The sequence below is a fragment of the Bombyx mandarina genome, chromosome 05 (assembly GCF_030267445.1).
Source record: "Bombyx mandarina strain Sakado chromosome 05, ASM3026744v2".
In the NCBI taxonomy this organism is placed as follows: Eukaryota; Metazoa; Arthropoda; class Insecta; order Lepidoptera; family Bombycidae; genus Bombyx; species Bombyx mandarina.
Window position 1 is genome coordinate 14,337,428 of NC_143212.1, and position 14,365 is coordinate 14,351,792.

Genomic DNA, 14,365 nt, shown 5'->3' on the forward strand with positions numbered 1-14,365 from the left:
CCTACCGCAAGGTTTCTTAAACTTCTCATATTTGTTTTGGAAACAATATCAAGTGACGACGCCTCCACAATACGAGATCTTGTTTAGTCTAAAATGTCACATAGAGTGTATTTATAAAAAAGAAAATCATAACGCGATGTTTGCGTTGATTAATGTTGTTCGATGTCGTTTGAAATAGGCTATTCGAGAAAAGTTTGAAAACATTGGCCAAGTTCTTATAGTTTAAGCGCGTATATTGTGAACGTGGGCGGCGTTCTGGTACAGTGTGTCTGGCGGGTGACGCCGACGCCCCCGCCGCGCCGGCCTCGCGCCGTGACGTCGTCGTCACTGGTGCCCGGTGCGTCGAGCGACGAGCGGGCGGGGAGAGCGAGTCAGTCTATGCACGACCACGGCACGGACAGTGTCGAACCGCTGCAATGTAAACTTCTAACCTTCAATTCTGTCTATAACGACAGTTTCTGTTGCGCGTGCAAATAGTTTCAGTTCTTTCATCGGTTGAATAACTTTAGTTTTGTGTTATTATCTTTATTCTGCCTAGCGGAAGTATGTAAGTACGTTTTCGTGTCACTATTTTATTACGGTGTTCCATTGTTGAAACCGCCCTGCCATTAATAAAATTCCTGCCTGAAAGAAGCATATAAGCGTAACGCATTATTTCATTCTTATTTAGTAGAAAAATTAATTGTATCATCGCTTAAAATATATGAGATCAACAGGTCCACATTAGTCCACGTTCTAGACGTTCACGCTAAATTTTTCCACAGCAACATTACAAATAAATGTTTCCTGTCCAAGCGTTTCTGCACTATTTATTATTATTATTTTTTATATTGGGAATTGTACGTCATAAATGCTAGTTAAATTTCATTTTCTTATTTTAATACCAAGTCATTACATTTATCACGCATGCCGAAGCAGTTACAGGTAGGTTTATCATTACAGTACAGATATGTCGGTTATACAGTACAGAAATATCGGGTAATTGTTAATAGTCACGTTTTAAGCTAATTCTTACCTAAACTTTTAAAATATTGTATGTGCTTTATTTTTGGAACGTGAACGGGTGTGGTCTTAATTATGGTTGTTGAAAATTTATTTAAAACTAAAAGGATGTGTTGCAAAAATTCGGACTATAGTAGTGCGTGCTGTTTGAAGAATGTAAAAAGCTTCATCTGTGGTGCCTCATTACGTCAGGACCGATGTCACTAGTTTCACGGTCGAATAGCTATCAAACGAATTGCTTGTTCCTAACATTTTTAGTAATTTTCTGCTACATTCAGAATTTGAGATTAAAAAAAAAGCAGCTTCCGTATTAATGTGAATTCAATAATTTTTCTTCGCTGCCCATAAAAACGCGTAGTAGATCGTTCTTTGTGGATTCATTTGTAAGCATTATGGGTCTTTTATTTCATTTCCCTCTCTAATGTATGAATATGAATAATGTTGTTCCACACGGTGGCATTCAAATTATAATAAAATAGAAGAGCTTTGTTAGAACGTATTGTTTGTATTGTTTTCATATAAGGTAAATTATTTTGAGATGCATGCTTGTGGCATTTATAGCTACGCGATCTTAAACAATAGCCAGCAGACATTGTTGCCTTTGCAAAACATCCTGATGAGATTGTATCAACATTTACCGTAACAGCTTGTACTATAAACATTTAAACAAGTATATTAAAAAAAAACAGACAGAACTCACTCGTAATAGGGGCTTAAAAATATGTTACTAATCCCGCTTAAAAGTTTTCTGCCTTATATTTAATTTCATTATGTTCATACTTTTTTTAAAGGATTTTATGACCTGGTAGCTAAGACCTTTAAGTCATGTCTTATTTTAATTTATATTCTTATTTTTATGAAAAATGATAATATGAAATGAAATGAAGATGATTAATTTGAGACGTTAATCAACTGGGATGAAATTAAATGAAATGAGATGAGATGATATGGGATGAAATATAATCTCAGTAAAATGGTGGTCATTTGCTGAGATTTTTTCAATGGACTTTTTGGAGGATCCCGAGTTACGTCCAGCGGCTTTGTTTCATTTCCCCACATTTGTGCACTTTTACAGATATTAAACACTTAATAAACTACCGTTATTACACATTTAAACCTGAAGAAACACTAAATAGACAAAAATAAAACAAATCACACAACTTCACTCCTCACGTTCCCGCCAAAAAGTCCTTATGTTCATACGAATTTTAAATTTAAACAGATTAGTTAAGAAATTCAACTGAATTTGTCATATTTCTTAAGGTGAATGTTTTAATTAAAAATATATTGCAACTCAAATCGTAGAAGGCATAAAATGATTTACCTAATTGATTCTGTATCAATTCATTTTTCGGTTCTAGATACAAGACTTACATTCTTTAGAATAATACAAAACTTCATTATTAATATCGACGACCGATTTAACCATTTCACACAAATTTATATGAATAAAACTCGGTAATTATAATTCAGATTTATCGACATCCTAAATACGAGGTCGGATTTATTTTTCTAATTCAAAATTTTTGGTCTTTCTTTTTTATCTCTCTTGGAACCGCGACCTCTAGACTAGCTAGCTACTGGTGAATTATTTAAGGAAATCTTATCCTAAAAGTCAGATTAGCTAGAACTCGATCTCCGTACAATTATAAAATCATTAAAACTGATAATTGTCATAGAATATTCCAGAAAGGTTTATTACAATTAAATTGTTTTTTAATCACTCACCAGATAATGAGTAACATTATCGGTAATTTAATAATACCTTCACAGATATAATCATTACCATTCTTCCAATAAATAATATGCATTATCAGAATAAATTGTCATGTTTTGTAGACTGTAAATTACTTATATAAGAGGAAAATAAAAAATACAAACTTGGAACATTAAGCCGCACGTTGTATATTTAAGTTATCGTGTAAATTTGAAAATGGGCGTTTTATGCTAAAAAATCTTTTTATGTTGCTTATGTAGAGAAGTTATTATTTAACTGCTTTAATTTTAAATTTATTGTTCTATTTATCTATCTATGGTCGCATTCATCTCCCAAATGGCTGAAACAATTCTAATGAGACTCATTGATGTGTACTTTAATTTGTTAATTAAAGGATAAGTATTTTGTAAAATTTAATGCAGAGTTAAATATAATTTACAAAAAGAGCATTTTATTTTATTATATTCTGTACCGCAATGTAGACTTTACTTGTTTTGGACCGGCAGAATATTATCGTAGTCGCTCGGAGCCGTTCTTTGTGGAGGTCAAAATAGTGTCAATTCGAGAAGAGAAACAGTTTGCATTGTTACACACATCGTCTTCTCGCATTAAAACTATAAGCTCAAAACTTATTAATTTTGCAGGAGAGTGTTTTAAAGGTTTAACATGTAATATTTTTAATATTAAGCATCTTTGCAACATTTATTTTTTATTTTTTACCAGTTACATTATCTGTCTTTTAAAGTAAGATAAAATTATGTATTAATTTTGTTAAAGTAGTCAAAATATAGGTAAACATAAAAATAAAAATAAACTACGCTCTTTTGACAGTATTTATAAGAAAAATACGGTGATATCAAATGATTCCGCATATTAACTCAATTTCGAGTATTTGTGAAAATTGTACAGTTTTAATGCGAAAAGACGACATGTGCTTGCGACTGTCGCATGTGAGGCTCTTTGAACAACTTCCCACCCTCTATTTGCAAAAAGTTTCATAATAATGAACACATATAGAACTGAGATGTTTTTGAATAAGTTTCCCCGAATCATTATAAATAAACATTAAATGGTGGATAAACGATTTCGTCTAAAAATAAATTTCAATAAATTGGCACATATCGTCGACAGCCAATTAGATTGCCAATTCGTACCACGCTGCGAGCGAACATTGTTGATATCATAACATAACGCGAATGGCTTCCTTAAAATGGGATTTGTTGGAAATATTCAGCACACGATTAATATGGCTCTCTCGAGGAGAGTTTAATAGCTGAAAATCTTATAAATACGTTCGCCTTCATCCTAAATTGTATAAATTTTGGCGCGATCCCAACTCCCATTTCGCATCGGAATGTAGAGACAACGAGTACAGATAACGATAAGTTAAACCACAGTTGCCCACCGTGTAATCGGTATGTGACAATGATTTTGCTTTAAAACATTATTTAGATGTAAACACGACGTTGGTATAAATATATTGACGTATTTCTATCCCACGCCAATGTTTTTGTTGCCAAAATATCTTGCGCCGCATTTTAGAATTCGCGTCTCATCCGACTTCATTTCACTCTGTTCGCTAAATGAGTTATCTCGATCTTATCATGCTAATATTTATTCTTTGTTTTAATGATTTCGTACAGTTGCTAATTGAAGTGGTGTGCGTGTTGTCGGCATTAATAATAAATTTGACTTATCAACGACGATGCTTTAGGAACGTTTTGATAAGTGTTTAATCAATAACCTACGTAAGTGAACACATGTTATCTGTGTATGATCAAACATGCTCGCGGTAAAATATCATAGCCAACGAATGAAAGCGATGTGTTTGTTTCATTATGATAATAAAAAAAACGTATAAATAAATGTTTACTGTGATGTTAGAGGTTCTTAGTGGACAACGCTATCGTTCGTATCGCAAATGTAAATAGTTGATTTATCTTAATTATTTAAATATACACGGGACCGAATTCCGAGAAACTAAATATAAACTAACTATCGGTGAAGTGGAGTCATCGATTAATGTATTTACAATTGTTTTGTTTTTGATCGCAGCTGGAGATCCCTTCTGTGGTGACATTGATGGAGTTCCGCTTGGACAGCGCGGAGTACTGCCAGGCTCAACACAAATAAACAGGAAGTGTTTCCGTGAAGGCGAGAGCAGGAGAGCGCCATCCGCTGGACCCATGCTGCCGGTAGCGGCGGTGACTAGACGCACCTCGCGCACTGTTCCACATACCTACCCATCATCAGGTACATGTCTTTTTGTCACATAAATACTTATCGCTTATGGTTCAAACTAGATTACCAGCTAATGCCTCATTTTTTCTGTGATCCCGTCTTCTCGCATTAAAATTGTATAATCTCAAAACTTACTAATTTTACAGGAGAGTGCTTAACATGAAAGGCTTAACATGTGATATTTTCTATATTAATCATCTTTGCAACATTTATTTTTTATTTTTTACCATTTACATTATCTGTCTTTTAAAGTAAGATAAAACTATGTATTAATTTTGTTAATAGTAGTCAAAATATAGGTAACCTTAAAAAAAAAAAACTACAACTAAACTACGCTCTTTTGACAGTATTTATGAGAAAAATACTGGTGCTCCCAAATGATTCTCCGCATATTAACTAAAATTTCGAATATTTTTGGAAATTACACACTTTTAATGCGAAAAGACGATCTGTTATGACAAAGTGTTTTTTGAATTGTATTTGCAATCTTTTCTCCATTTCGAATTAATACAACAAAAATGCACTTTTTTTCCTTATCACGTAATAAAATTAAATCAAACGCGCCGGCACAATAAGACACGTATTTTCTGGTTCTCCGCAACGTCGTGATAACTTTATTTAAAAAGTTACATCACTATGTTAACTCGGGCCGCAGGTATTATTATATTATCAGGGCGGGGTGCAGACTGCTTCGTGTTTACGTTTTGTGTTATCACGCAGTTGAGCGGAGAGTGCAGATCGTGACGTTCAGTTGGCCGCGGATCAGATCATAAATACCGTTGCCGATGGCGCACAAGACGTTCGGTGGTACTTCAGACATTCGCATGACCTAAACTTCGTTTTATCCCGTTTTTTATTTTTAGAAGTTATTTTTTTATTCCACTTCAGTCGCCAGGTCTGGCTTTGACGCACGGTCGTTGGGAAAATGAAATGCGAAATAAATCAACAAAATATTGGGTTCGCCTCAAATGTTCTAACGCGTGACTTGTTTTTTTGTTTGTTTCAGTTACCTTAAATTCGGAGCCCCGCTGCTGTTGAGCACAGCCAAGAATTCAGTTGCTGAAGTTTTTAAAGGGCCTATGTTTCCGAGTGATTTAATTTAATTTGTTTCCACATTCTGAACTTTTGTTTGATCGCTTTCGGATGCGTTCGAGTGGTTGAAAACGACATCAATGCGGGCAGTTCCCATTATATAATTGGACCCTTTCAAAACAAAAGCTACGAGACTGTCGTGTGTTGTGTGGAAATAGAGTGACAGTTTGTCTGTTCGATTGTGACGGGACCGTTAGGGGGTTGTGAAGTGAAGTTATACCAGCCGAGTGCGGAAGTGACTGCCCGAGCCGGCTTCGATCTCGCCCAACAGAAGAGAAGCAGCGGTGACCATGAAGCAGAAGGACATTAGACCGGCGCCTTCCCTCATCGAGTACAAGGGGATGCGCTTCCTCATCACCGACCGCCCATCGGACGTGTCCATTCAGGCGTATCTGCAGGTGACCGACTCGGTTTTTACCTACGTTTTGATTTTTCTGACCCCGTGTATAGAGATAACTATTGTTTATTGCATACCATTTTGTTGCACTTGTTAGATTTTTCGGTTACCGTCCTCGTCGAACCCGTCGCTTGTGACGAAGGGCTCGACGAGCGAATTAACCCATAGACACAACCCACTGAGTTTTTCGCCGGATCTTCTCTGTGGTTCGCGTTTCCAATCCGGTGGTAGATTCTGCGAAGCACTGCTCTTGCTAGGGCCAGTGTTAGCACCACTCCGGTTTGAGCCCCGTGAGCTCACCTACACGTTAGGGCGAAGTTAATATAGCCTCTCAAGGCTATCAGCATAGGTAGGAACAAAAAAAAGTTAGATTTTTTGTAACTTGTAACCCACAATATGAATTCTATTGTGTCAAAATAACATTTCAAACCCAAATGTGCCTACATATCGCAAATACGGTGCGATAACGTCACTTATGCAAATTATATAATTTTTCATGAGAGAAGTTGGAAAATTTATCTTATTATATAATTCTGCTAGACTATAGAAATAAAATGATAATATTTAAACTGCAAACTTCATCAGTAAAAGTAAACATCTCTCTCGTCTCACTATAACCAATAACTAAAAAATGTATTTTCTCATACTGAGTTCACCGTTAAACAAGTGACTTTATAGCACCGTATGTGCGATATATTATAATGATATCGAATATTCTAGAATGACAAGATTAATTTAATCTTTAATCACCTTTTTAAATTAATATTGTAAATAGTATTATTAAATTATGAAAAACTGAACTATTCTCTTCACTGAATGACAGACAGGTCAGTGAATCTGTGTAAGAAAAACCTTTTTTTTTTAACTAAAGAGTTTTAAAGGTTTTATTTAAAATCTAAAAGTTTTTCTTTACATATATAGTGCCGTGTATCTAAATAGGATCTGTCAATTTATCGACATTTAAAAAAACCGAAAAATCAAAAAGTCATGAATGATTAGGTACTGTCGCTGCAACTAGTGACGTGCAACAGTAATTCAATTGAACTTTTTTTTTCTTACCTAATCTTATAGCCTTGAGAGAGACTATGTCAGCGTAAAGTACTATCGTAAACTCATTCATCTTCGTTGAAAAATATTGATAGGCACTACTTAATCCAATTCACGCTTCACTGTTAGTGCTTACTGACGTAGATCGACCGATGAGTTTGTCTGGTTTGTCTGGTACCAAACGTTTGTTAGAATCCATTGATATAATTATCTATCGTATTAAATTGTATACCTTACCCTCTTTATCGGAACTCATGTTTTCTACACTGATATGCTGAATTGAGCGATGACATCCTCATGGTATTATTTATTTGATTATATACGCAGACAAACAGTTATAAATTTTACAATAAGAACATTAGTAAAATCGAAATTATAGGATTTCTTCAACTGGCAGTAATATAGAAAACGAACAAAGAATTTTTTTTAACTAATGTATATATTTTATTTATTGCTTAGATGGGCGGCCCACCTGATGCTAAGTGGCTACCGGAGCCCGTAGACATCTAAAACGTAAATGCCGCCACCCACCTTGAGACACGAGTTCTAAGGTCTCACTTTTAACAAAACAACAACTGCCCCGCCCTTAAAACCGAAACGCTTTACTGCTTCACGGCAGAAATAGGCAGGGTGGTGGTACCTACCCGTGCGGTCTCTTAAGACGTCCTACCACCAGTAAGAGTTGTTATTATTGTTATAGGAGTTATTATTGTTATTATAGGAGTTGTTATTATTATTATAGGAGTTGTTATTATTATTATTATATGAGTTGTTGTTATTATTATAGGAGTTGAGGAAGCACAACGTGTGCACGGTGGTGCGCGTGTGCGAGCCGAGCTACGACACGGCGCCGCTGAAGGCCGAGAACATCGAGGTGCGCGACCTCGCCTACGACGACGGGACCTTCCCGCCAGCCAACGTCGTAGACGACTGGTTCGAGATCCTCAGAGATAAGTGCGTATAAATATCTGCGTAATACTAATCAAGCGCCTTCTCAATCTAGACCCCGCGATTGAGCATCAACTTTATTTCCGTATGTGTTGATACATCGTACCTTTAGAATTATACAAACCCACTTCGAAAATTTAGGATTTCGACTTTAATTTAAAAATTGACTTTTTATTATAGCTTCGATGGGTGGACAAGTTTACAGCCCACCTCGTGATAAGTGGTAACCGATATAGACATCTACAATGTAAATGCCGCCACCCACCTTGAGATATAAGTTCTAAGGTCTAAGGTATATTTACAACGGCTGTCCCGCCCTTCAAACCGAAACGCACTATTGCTTCACGGAAGAAATAGGCGGGATGGTGCTATCTACTCGCGCGGACTCACAAGACGTCCTACCACCAGTAAAAACAACCTTTTTGCTTATAAAAGGCTGTTCAATTTCAAATTAGCTTATAAAAGGACAAACTTATCCATCGGTCTCTTTCACTCCGCCCCCTTCCTCTATCTACTTCCTTTCGGTTTGAAAACTTTGTTTGATGTTTTCCAAAACAGACTTTTTTGGCTTGGGTCTTTATAATTCTAAAGGTCATGTAAGTTATGTACATGTGGCTCCAATGGATTATAGATACGTCTATAATAGATATCAACTAACGCAGGCGGATCATTTACACGCGGTAATCTGACCTCAAACTAGGATCTCCTGTACTAGGAACCAGAGACTGATTGATATACTTATATACGTTTAAATATAGATGTATATATATTCAACACTCATGACAAAGGGCAAACAAACCTGATCATCCCTAGATCGTTTGCATGAATATGAGAATCGAACCCCAAAACCGCTATCAGGAGCACTGATTAGAAATGAGAAAACCTTTTATTTCCTACTAAATTGGAGGAAACTTAAAAATTTTACTCGCAATCTAGTGTGTTGTTCTGTGCAATATACTATTTTCTTAAACTTATACTATATTCTTCTTTTTCTCTGATAAATTTATTATATTTTTATGTTGTTCATAATATATGATTATGTATATATGTGAATATATGAGTATATGATAGTGATTGTTATATTATAATCATGATATAATATTGCGTATGTTGTTGTGTGTGATGACATATATGTATACCATGTATGTGTGTACATATGTATGTAATATTATTATCAATTTTGTTATTTTCGCAGTAAGTAATGCACCTACCACAGGACTCTAACACCGCCCTTAGGTTGACTGGTAGAGAATGACTCGGCCATTAAGTCCGCCATTGTACCTTTGTGCATGAAGTTGAATAAATCTATACTAATATGTATGTATATAAATCTACAGTGATTTTTACGGATGTTCCGTTATAACTACTGAACCATGCATCCGATTGACTTGTAACTTGGTATCCATTTAGAAAATACATGTACTTAATGGATAGATATATGAGTGTTGGACTCCCTAATAATAATGTTAATTTTAAATGCCCAGCGAAGCGGGCGAGTACGGCTAGTAAATAAATAAATAAAATATTTTAACAGTCAATAACAGGTATGAATACTAATTACTTCAGCACGAACATGGAGTTATTGTCCATATTAAAATTATTCCTAAATCACCTATTTATTCGTAATAGTATGGAGTTATGGTGTCTGTTGTTTGTTGTTCAGGGCGGAGAACAAGCCGGAGTCGGCGGTGGCGGTGCACTGCGTGGCGGGGCTGGGCCGCGCGCCCGTCATGGTCGCCATCGCGCTCATCGAGCTCGGCATGAAGTACGAGGAGGCCGTCGAGACCATCAGGGAGTGAGTTTTTATTTTTTTTATTGCTTAGATGAGTGGACTAGCTCGCAGCCCACCTGGTGTTTAGTGGTTACTGGAGCCCATGGACATTTACAACGTAAATGCGCCACCCACCTTGAGATATAAGTTCTAAGGTCTCAGTATAGTTACAACGGCTGCCCCACCCTTCAAACCGAAACGCATTACTGCTTCACGGCCGAAATAGGCGGGATGGTGGTACCTACCCGTGCGGAATCATAAGAGGTCCTACCACGCAATCTACCACTAATTACGCAAATTATAATTTTGCGAGTTTGATTTTTATTACACGATGTTATTCCTTCACCGTGGAAATCAATCGTGAACATTTGTTGAGTACGTATTTCATTAGAAAAATTGGTACCCGCCTGCGGGATTCGAACATCGTTGCATCGCTAGATACGAATGAACCGGACGTCTTATTCTTTAGGCTCCGATGACTTATTGGCTTACTAAGTATCACGAGGAGCATGTCGACATACAATTACATCCAAATTACATTTATTTATTTATTTATTACAAATATATAATACATAAGGTAACTGTTTTAATCGACCAAAACAGCGATTTAATCTTAAGAAATTTTTAGTAAATTTTGCCGGCAACATGGATGTTTCTATTAGTGTTTTCTATAAATAAATCTTCCCTGATATGTGCAGATAATACAGTTTGTGAAACGTAAATAAGTACAAGGACGATATCGTATTAAGATCGCAACCTTGTTCGCGCATGCGTGCACTACTAACCTTCACTGGTTTATATCACTGACGCGTGGACGACCAGACACAAATAAAACTTAGACGCACTCATCTATATATTAATACGTGAAGCAAAAACTTTGTATCCCTTTTTACGAAAATTGCGCGGACGGAGGAGTATGAAATTTTCCACACTTATAGAGAATATAGAGAAGAAGTGCACAATGCTAATTTTTTTTTTAAATAATGCATAAAAGATACATTAAATCAATAAAGAAAACATTACACATACTACATACCATGTATTTAACGCACACACACATGCATACTATTTATTGTCAAACTTTTGTTCTTGACGTCTGTTGTCAAATTGAGAATAGGTTAAATATCTTTTGTCTTTGTTAATATTTTTAAATATTTTTTATAGTGTAGTCTTGGCGAAATTTGTGATTATAAAATACAATCATAATAGCGTACAAACTTACAATTCCAATTAATTATAGTCGAATTTCGACTACTGCGGGACCTCTAGTAGTATTATATTGTTCTGGAACAATCTTAACGAGTTTTGAGACGTAAGAGAATACAGAAAGGGAATGTTTGTGATTATGACTCCCGATACGTAAATTAATAACATTTTATTTTTACTTGCGTCGTCGGGTTATCTTTAAATGAGTCAGACTGCCTCATGAAATCGTTGGGCAACAGTTTTAATGAATCAGATGTTAGCTCGCACTCCACTTGAGTGATACATGGAGTGCAAGAGAATATTCCGCGTCAGCGTAAACAAATGTTAAAGTTCGAAAATTAATTATGTCTCTTCATTATGCCTTTTCGATGGAAATGTTTACTCATTTTATGAGAATTTTATTTGCTTAAATGTCTCTCTTTAGACTTATGTAGGTAAAGGAATCTATCAACGTAATTTACTTAAATCAAATTCAAAACGTTTGATTTACTTGCAAAATTTAATTATTCTCCAAATTACTATAAAGCAAGAAATAAGTGGAAAATATATTTATAAAATAAAATCTCGTAAAATCGATAGTAGTCGATCCGATAGACGCTCCATAATAAATTTCAATCAATTTGTTTGCAAAATGTGAAGTTGTTGTCGTTGTCGCAGCGGCTCAGTTCTACCCCTGGGATTGCTGATGTCCATAAGCGACGGTAACCATTCACCATCAGGTGCTTATCTGCCTACAAGACCAAATAAAAAAAATTGGGGTATTTAAGAATTTTTCAATTGTCCATACAAATTTCCTACATAAACCTATTAATACATTCTCAATTGATAAGTGTTTAATAACGAATAATATTTTTATTTATCTTTTATATAAAATTCTCGTGTCACAATGTTAGTTACCATACTCCTCTGAAATGGTTTGACCGATTTTTATGAAATTTTATATCCATGTTCTGTAGGTCTGAGAATCGACTACTATCTACTTTTCATATCATTTACGTGATAAGGGTTGTCCACCCCTAGCATTTATTTTTTATTTTTTGGACAATTTTTTTTGTCTGTTATAATGAGGCATTATGTGGTTGAATGAGGTTTTGTTATTTTTATATTCCCTGCCTCTTTCACTCATTTACCACATCCTTACATACTCACAATAAGTTACTTTTTTTCTACACTAGGAATTCCCTACAAATCATATACGGCCAAATAACGTTTGCGAGGTCAGCTGGTATCGTATAAATTACAGTAACACGTTAAATACCAAATTTGTGAAGTAAGACATAAGCGCGTACGGTATTCATGTGTGAACAGCCTTTAACTCCCTACATGTAATGTTCCAGTCAACGTCGAGGCGCAATCAACGCTAAGCAGCTCTCGTACTTGGAGAAGTACCGACCGAAGTCACGTCTCAAGAAGAATGGGCACAAGAACAACTGCTGCGTGCAGTAGTGCCGCCGGCGCCCAGACAGCGAATGTAGCTCTGCTTTCACACACACACTAACACAGGGGAGCATAGACAACAAATCAATTTTTATTATTCCTAGCATGGGAGCATAGACAAGAAATCAATTTTTATTATTCCTAGTATGTCGCTACTTTTTGACGATCATATTTTTTATTAAGTTTATCAATAATATTATATTCTGGAAGGTTGTAATTGTATTCCGTCGACTCGAAACTTCGTTATTTACACATTCCCGTTAAGTTTGCTCCATCCGAACGTGACTTTAATTACTGTACTCAGTTCATCAAATGTTTGTAAAAATTTTAAAACCGAATCCTCCTCTGAACTGACTTTTGTATTTTAATGACATATTACCCTTGTGTAGTAGTACTGTGTATCAGTGGAACATTTAATAGAAGCGAGCCACGATTTGTGTTCATAGTTGAAACAGTTTATCGGGTATGTATAACTTTAATCATAATAAAGAAAGAAAGAAAAAAATACAATATATCCATAATAAAATACACAGTCAGTTAATTTGTAGATTGTTTTATTTTTATTTTTCCGGAGTGTGGTGAAATTATGATCTTTTCTCTGTACTGTCCTCTTTTTGTGTACTACTATTAAAATGATTTAATATTGTAATAATTTTGAGACATAATGGACCCGTTGTGTTTCATAATGCGAATTATATAGTTGACGAGTTTCGTTATTGTAATCAATTGTGCTTGTTTTAATTTCACGAATGTAACGGTTGTTATGAGTTTTGCATTATTAATAGCGACCGAATCGCTTTAAAGAACGCGGCTCTTGACTTTATATAACTAATGTGAATTCTAATCAATTTAGAGAATGTTAACCAGTATGTTTACGTACATTTGACTCAATGAAAAGTTCCAATTAATAAAGTAAAATAGCTTTTTGATATTATTTTTCTATTTCTCATTTTATGATGATTGTCAAAGTATATAATAATGATCTTGTAATTACGGAACAGTCACATTCATGAATAAAAATATTTATAAGCAATATTAATGTTTTATTTGTGCCTCTAGCCAAGAACTTTGAAAGTTCGTGACAGTGCGAGCAATGAGAACTATAAACTGGATTTGCGTTAAAACACAATCAGTTAATGATCACAATTAAACAAAAAAGTAGTTAGTCGAAAGGATTTTTTTTTATTGCTTAGTTGGGTGGACGAGCTCACAGCCCACCTGGTGTTAAGTGGTCACTGGAGCTCATAGAAATCTACAACGTAAATGCGCCACCTACCTTGAGATACAAGTTCTAAGGTCTCAAGTATAGTTACAACGGCTACCCCACCCTTCAAACCAAAAGGCATTACTGCTTCACGGCAGAAATAGGCAAGGCGGTGGTACCTACCCGTCCGGACTCACAAGAGGTCCTACCACCAGTAATTACGCAAATTATAATTTTGCGGGTTTGATTTTTATTACACGATGTTATTCCTTAACCGTGGAAGTCAATCGTGAACATTTGTTA

The 14,365-nt window shown here is 35.5% G+C and overlaps 1 protein-coding gene across 1 annotated transcript; it reads left to right on the forward strand.

The window, feature by feature from the left end:
* Nucleotides 1-4,826: 4,826 nt before the first annotated feature.
* Nucleotides 4,827-13,891, forward strand: PRL-1 (protein-tyrosine phosphatase 4A family member PRL-1). The gene is made up of 5 exons (XM_028174184.2): nt 4,827-4,972; nt 5,967-6,450; nt 8,284-8,450; nt 10,108-10,239; nt 12,759-13,891. Exons 2-5 carry the CDS (start codon nt 6,343-6,345, stop codon nt 12,865-12,867), a joined length of 516 nt encoding a protein of 171 aa, XP_028029985.1. The 5' UTR covers nt 4,827-4,972; nt 5,967-6,342; the 3' UTR covers nt 12,868-13,891.
* Nucleotides 13,892-14,365: the final 474 nt, after the last annotated feature.